Consider the following 7301-nt stretch of genomic DNA (forward strand, 5'->3'; position numbering starts at 1 on the left):
TCTGCAAGTTCAACCTACTAACTCCAAGGCAGTTTGGCTTCCGCAGCGGTTATTCCACTAATCTTGCGTTGGTTGCACTAACTGACAAGATCAAAAATGAAATTGATAGGGGTAAATTTGTTGGTGTTGTTTTTATTGACTTTACGAAAGCTTTTGACTCAATTAATCATAACATTCTTTTTCAGAAACTCGAATCTTATGGTATTAATGGCCCTCCCCTAAAGTTATTACGCAATTATTTATTAAATCGCCAACAAACAGTCATTATATCTGGCGTATCTTCTACTACTAAAACAATAAACGTAGGTGTTCCCCAGGGTTCCATTCTTGGCCCACTTCTATTTTTGCTTTATATCAATGATCTTCCTAATTGCCTTACGCCAGCATCTGATTGTATTTTATATGCGGATGACACCACCATATATTCGTCGCATACGTGCATAGACGATATAACACAAAATCTTAATCGTGACCTCACCAGTATTAACACGTGGTGCCGCAAAAACCATCTACTGATAAATCCAAGCAAAACTAAATTCATGGTTTTTAGCTCGCGTCACAAAGAACGAAGCAATATTCCACCTTTGCGCATTAATTCCAATGCAATATTCTCAACAGAACAGTGTTCTTTTCTCGGTATTAAACTTGACCCGTTCTTGAAATTCAATGTTCATATTAATTCCCTCAGAAAAAAAACGGCATTTGGAATTAGGGTGCTAATTAAATCAAGGCAGTACTTTCCTATTTCAACACTCCTCACGCTGTACTACGCTTTTATACATAGCCATATTAATTACTGCATAGTATCTTGGGGATTAACATACAACTGCCATATCTCTCCATTACAGCACGTTCAAAAACAAGCTATTCGAATACTTACACACAGCACTTACAGCGCACATGTCGCACCTCTTTTGCGCGAACTTAATCTGTACTCAATCACAGAGCTTATAAGCCACAATCTATGCCTCATTGCCTACCGCCTGGTTCATGATCCCAGTATTCTTCACATAATTGACCGCCATACCCTCTCTAACCCCAATAAAACTAGGTTTGCAGAGTTAAATAACTTGTTACTGCCTTCAGTGCGCACTAACTATGGGAAAAATACAGTCGGCTTTGCTGCTACAAAAGCTTGGAACAACTTGCCTTATAATGTTAAATCTGCATCATCCTTGTCATCGTTCAGGCGTGCTCTCAGGACATTTCTTTTCTCTGACAATTTACGCTGATGTAGTTGCTTACTAATGTATTCCTTTCCAAGGTTTTGTGTACTTGTACTTCATTTTCTGGTATGTATTATACAGTTTCTTTCCATGTCGTGGTTAGTTCTTATTACTGTAGCTGTCCGTTTATGCATATTATTCGTGTTCATGACTGCTACTAAATGCTTAGTTGTGTACAATAAATAAAAAGGGGTCCCATTACAGTTTATAACTCTGGGACCCCTTTCTGTATATGTATTTTTACACACTGTATTTTCAAAACGAGAATAAACTGAAACTGAAACTGAGAAGCTAAAGTGGCGCGGGCGACAGCAGGCGAAGGCGGAGGGATTTTTTTTTTCTGCCAGTGTTTCATTTCGCAAAAATCAAGCATCTGTGAATTTTTTATAAAAAAACACTGCAAATATCCCTTACGTATTAATTTTTTGTCTTATATTCGCGTAATGCCTTGTTCTTATTAAACAATGTTGACAAGTATGATTACACCGGACTTAGACGTTAAGATTTCACGGCGAGTATATAAGACTATTGCGCAGACTGTGTTTCACTTTGGCCGGATGGCTGAATTGAGCCACAGACAGACAGACCAAAATTTCTGCGTTTGAGGAGCCAAAGGAAGACTACCGTCTTTAAAAATTAAATGTAACGTTATTATAACGACACGTTCCAATGTTCCAAGTGAAACTGGAACGCGTTCCTTTCGAAATGAAGAAACTTGTAACGGGAACTCTTTTCAAAATTGGGAAGGAACGACGAACGAGCTTTCGTTCCTGTTTTAGAGGAGCGTGTACAACACTGATCTGACAGCACCGAAAAACGAAGCGGCCGCTGCGCTAGCTGAGAAAACAGCCCGCGGACTCACTGCACTAAGTGACACACAAGAAGCCAGCCTCACGTACCTCCAGGGCCGCATTGCGCCCACAGCAATTTGAGTATCCCTCAAGGTCACCCTCACGTGCCCGCCATCCCCCACATTTGGGAAACCGGCCCCACTGCCCTGCCGAGAAACGAGGCGGGACACGCCGCTGCCTGCCACTACAGTGAACTACACTATAGACGCCAGGCTGTCCCCGACCGGGCGGCCCTTATTTCCTCCCCCACTAGCGCCTTGGTGGCCGCAAATAGGCTCACCTTCACCAGACTCCGCACGAAGCCTTCGAAGGCTGCAAACTCATGCGTCACCGTGCATTGCTCAACAAATCTTCCCTACACGACAAAGCACGACCCTTCCCCTGGCACCCTATCCCCTTGGTATACAGTGGTTCTATAAACTGGTCATCATCCCCTGCATCACCCCCTGAAAACATAGATACATCGGATCCTCCCACTGCTCGGGGAGTGTGCAAACCTTGTGCTTGTCGCAGATATCCAGGAACTTCTGGGTGGTGAGGTGGGGCGCGGTGATGACGCACGTGAAGCCGTTGCACGCCAGCAGCATGGTGAACAGGAAGCCGGACACGTGGGTCAGGGGGCTCCAGGCCAGGTACACGTCCGCCTCGTCCGGCATCAGCACCGCTCTGCCCAGAGGAACGGCATGCACTCCCGCACTCTTTGCAGCGCACCGGTTAACGCATGGTTCGCACCCCGGGGGACGTCCGAAGCAAAAAAAAACCCGCCTCACATACAGTGGGACACACCCCCGCAGAAGCCGATTTTTTTTTTATCTCGGGCTCATTTTAAATGCAGAGCATTTCAGTAACTCACGATGTCACCCGCGTTCACGTCCGTAGTCGTAGTCCGCACCCCTCCCCCTACACTATATAAAAAAAATACTACCCGGCGCCTGGTTTCGATCCCTCGACCCTGCGGGCGGAACGCAATGTACATGGTGCTCTACCCACTGCGCCACAAAGCCGACACAGAATGGGAGGCTATCAACGCGCCTTGACTCATTCAAACTACGTCAAGAAGCTGCTGATACAACGCATTCACTACCACCAACTCCCCAAACACTAAACGTTAACGCAATACACCCACCCCCTATGCGACGCATTTACTCGAGTACCCCTCGCCGGGAGATGGGCCAAATTTTTTTTTTATTCTGGATTACTCACTCGAGCGCGGAAATTTTTTTTAAGTGCAGAGCACCTTAGGTGCTGCCATTGTGGTCGTAGCTCGCTCGCTCGACCCAAGTGTAGCCCCATCGCGTTCCGTCGTAGCGGCTGTCGTCGCGGCGTCCCACAGAGGCCTCGAAAGCCAAGCGGTTTATATAGTCATAAGCGTTCGAAACTCGTGAACTGCTGGCACTCGTCATACATCTCTCCGTTGTTTAGCCCAAACAAAACTGCAGGTTTCAAGTGTGAAGAAACTGCGCGTAAAAGACAACACAATAAGGAAGGGATAGGGTGGGCGCAGTCCTGTCCCTTCCTTATGGTCTTATATTTTACGCGAAGTTTTTTCGCACACGAAATGATGCACCAACTAGCCCAGCAACATGCTGTTCAAAACTGCAGTTACATTTGATGCAAAATATACGTAATTAACCGACACCGCCCACTTTCATTTAGTTGGAAACGCTCGTTGGGTTGGTTTTTACGATATTAGGCGGGAAAAAGTGGCAGTGCAACGCCGGCACGTGCGGGAGGAAAAGCAAGCACAAAAAGACGATACTCTTTATAGGCTTTTGCGAAGTAAATGCCTCCCTTCGCTTTCCCGCTCACCTCTCATGTTGTTGTTCTTGCGGCGCGCTCCTCCCAAGGTAAAGACGCCAAAGGTTTGCTTACATCATTTTAAATTTCCCGCGTTCCACTGCTCCAAATCGGGTGTCTCGATGCGAACGCTATCGTACGGCGAAGGCGAGCGTTAATCGAGGAGCCCTAATTCAACGTTTATAGAACCACGTTTCCCTACTCCACGTGCGTTGCAAGCTATCTAGTGGAACCTTGCGTAACTGTTGCCGGTTGATTTGTTAAAATGGCGCCAGAAGCTATAGTGGCGCGGGCGACGGCAGGCGACGGCGGAGTGAATTCTTTTTCTGCAGTTGATGAAGTATTTAATTTCGCAAAAGTCAAGCATGTTTTATTTTTTATAAAGGAACACTGCAAATATCACTTCTGTATTGATTTGTTGTCTCATATTTGCGTAATGTCTTATTCTTCTTCAACAATGTTGACAAGTATGAACATTACACCGGACATAGACGGGTAGATTTAGCTGTGACTACTATATAAGACTATTGCGCAGGCATTGTTCTGCTTTGGCAGAGTGGCTGAATCGAGTCACAGACAGACAGACGGACAGACAGACAGACATACAGACAGACCAAATTTTCTGGGTTTAAGTAGCCCAAGAAAGAATATATCGTCTTTAAAAGAACAGAAATCCCGCTGGCGCAGTTTCAGGCAAGGGGTGCGCGAGCAATACGAAGGCGGGAAATTTGAATTGCATTGAGTGGTATCAGTGAGCGGATAACGGCGCTACAGCCCATTATGGCGAATCACTGCTCTGTACTTCCGACAGCTTTCACATTGAGTGGAACGCCTTTTTTTTTTAATGCAGAGCATTTCAGTAACTCACGATGTCACCCGCGTTGACGTCCGTAGTCGTAGTCCGCACCGTCGTTGTCCGCAGCCCTCTCCCTACACTATATAAAAAAATATACTATCCGGCGCCTGGTTTCTATCCCTCGACCCTGCGGGCGGAACGCAATGTACATGGTGCTCTACCCATTGCGCCACAAAGCCGACACAGAATGGGAGGCTACCAACGCCCCTTATATCCTTGACTCATTCAAACTACGTCAAGAAGCTGCTGATACAACGCATTCACTACCACCAACTCCCCAAACACTAAACGTTAACGCAATACACCCACCCCCTATGCGACGCATTTACTCGAGTCCCCCTCGCGGGGAGATGGGACGGCCAAAAACAACGCGTTGTGGACTGCGCAGTAAGGTGCCGGCACGTGCGAGAACAGCTCGCGCTGTTCGTTCCAGGCAGGGGGCGCGCGAGCACTGCGAAGGCGGGAAATTTGAACTGCTTTGGACAAACCTCTGTTCAATTCATCAAGAGAGAAGTGAGACAGGGAGGCGAAGAGCGTGATGGGTAGTAGCAGTAAGCGGATAACGGTGCCACAGGCCGTTATGGCGAATCACTGCTCTGCATTTACGACAGCTTTCACGTTGAGTGGAACGGCTTTATCTTTTTTTTTTTTTGCTATACCGGTTCGCCTTCAAGGCACGGAAACTTTAAGGAGTATTTACTGACTTCAGTTTTCTGAAGATTGGGCTCCTACTGAAGACAACCCATTCACGGTGTAGGGTATACGTTTGAGCAATTGGTTATGCACCAGAAAAGTTGTATCTTAATTATATGTTTAGCTGCTGTATTACTTGGGCGACGTGGTTGCTTCACGGCTGAAAGATATGCCTATTGCGTGTTTTATTACTTTTTATTGTTATTACTAACACTCACCGGTTCTGGAACAGGTTGGCGACGAACGAGTAGTGCGTGATCTCAACCCCCCTGGGCAAGCCCGTAGTGCCGGACGTGTACACGAGGGCCGCTATCGTATTCCGAGGGTCGCTTATGGCCGGCTCGACGAACGCCTCCCCTTCCAGCGTGTCGAAGCCCGCGATGCAAGTGAAGCCAGTCGCGTCGCTAACACTGAGCCGGTTCTGCGCGAACGGAACCCAACACGCTCTCATGCGCTCCGTCACAAAACAGTGCGTTGTTTGCCGAGTAGGCGAACCGAGGGAGCAGTGTTCGCTTTCTACGAAAGCTGTTATCACGGCGAACAGAAACAGGTCGGGAAAGTGAATGAAGTAAAGAACAGTGCTGTTCTTGCAATATCCACAACTCTCAGATAAGACACGTAATTCTCAGCTTACAATTTTCTAAAACAAGTATCGCGCCAGTTTGTGTCCGTTATACATCGGGTATCACTACGGGACTAAAGCTTTCCGCGCTGAGCAATTGCGGACAATAGTAGCGCCTTTTTTATGCCCGAGTAGCAGTCATGCACCCAGGAAAATGACTTCGTTAGTGCACAATTCTACGCACGTGAATTGGAGTCAGGTTTCTAGTTCACATATTCTAAATGGGGAAATAGAATCGCACTTAACTGAGCGACCTAAGTTGTTAAGTAGCAGCAGCGCTTAACACTCGCCGTGCTGCACACTTTCAAATTGCCGTAATACCTCTGGGTAAATTTGCGAATGAACCTATCCAAAAGAAATTTGCGAAAAAATTGGTTCCAATCTACGCTGTGAAAGTGGCTGGAAAGCAAAGCTTCAAACGACACCCACAACAATTGCCCATGCGATGTCACTTGAATTCATACACGTGGCTACAAAGAGCGAAACCAGAGATTCTGCCAGCCGTTACCTGAAATTCGCGGGGCGGAGTCCCAAACGCAGCACCGTCGGCCACCGCCGGGTTAGAGCGGAGGACACCGCTGCTGTAGCCCGGCCGTGCGTCGGCAGAAAGAAAGCGTCTTTCGAAGGGTGAGACAGCGGAACCTAGACATTCTAATGTGCTAGCTCGAGGCCACACCACCGCGCAACACAAGCGCAGACACCGAAACAATTCGGCATCTGAGCTTAGTTATTCCCATTTATGCCAATTAAAACTATAGTTAGTTTAGTAAGTTTGAGAATTGCGAGAAAACGGAGGGAACCTTTATAATCCCTATGATGATGCTAATGATGATGCTTGGCGCTTTCCCCTTCCTAACGGGGTGGCGTTGCACAGCGACATAAGCCTTAACGCCACTCTACAGTCACCTCGCCAAAAAATAATAAGTAAAACCGTCACGACATTTTTGTGCTAGCCTGACTTCTATGTTCGCAGGTCTTCCCAGATTGTTCTCTGCTCTTTTCCGACCAACCTTCTAACCTTTTACTAACCTCTGCTGCTGTCCAATTCACAGTTTCGTTAACCTTAAAGCCAAAGGCTTTCGGAAGCTGGATGGCGCCCTCACTGAGGACTCGACGGATACTTTTGCACTTCTTAACAATATGTCGCATGGTTTCTGGCTCCCTGCTGCAGCCGGCCCACAGTTCTTCCTGTACCTGCCTGCCAACAGGCCAGCACAGTGGGAAATCTCTGAAGTCTGGGATCCGCACACTAAAAA

At 47.1% G+C, this 7301-nt stretch overlaps 1 protein-coding gene across 1 annotated transcript in view; it reads right to left on the reverse strand.

Moving 5' to 3' along the window:
- The window catches only part of LOC144151612 (uncharacterized), a 58488-nt gene extending 52597 nt beyond the window's left edge, over positions 1-5891 (reverse strand). Inside the window, exons 1-2 of the mRNA XM_077682725.1 lie at positions 5642-5891; positions 2575-2743 (exon numbers count right to left, since the gene is read on the reverse strand). Of these exons, the coding sequence (XP_077538851.1) occupies positions 2575-2743; positions 5642-5874 (402 nt within the window). The 5' untranslated portion in view covers positions 5875-5891. The remainder of the gene's footprint in view (positions 1-2574; positions 2744-5641) is intronic.
- Between the last annotated feature and the right edge of the window lie 1410 nt (positions 5892-7301).

This window comes from Haemaphysalis longicornis, unplaced genomic scaffold (genome assembly GCF_048455015.1).
Source record: "Haemaphysalis longicornis isolate Haplotype H1 unplaced genomic scaffold, Haemaphysalis longicornis Haplotype H1 scaffold_9, whole genome shotgun sequence".
Taxonomy (NCBI): domain Eukaryota; kingdom Metazoa; phylum Arthropoda; class Arachnida; order Ixodida; family Ixodidae; genus Haemaphysalis; species Haemaphysalis longicornis.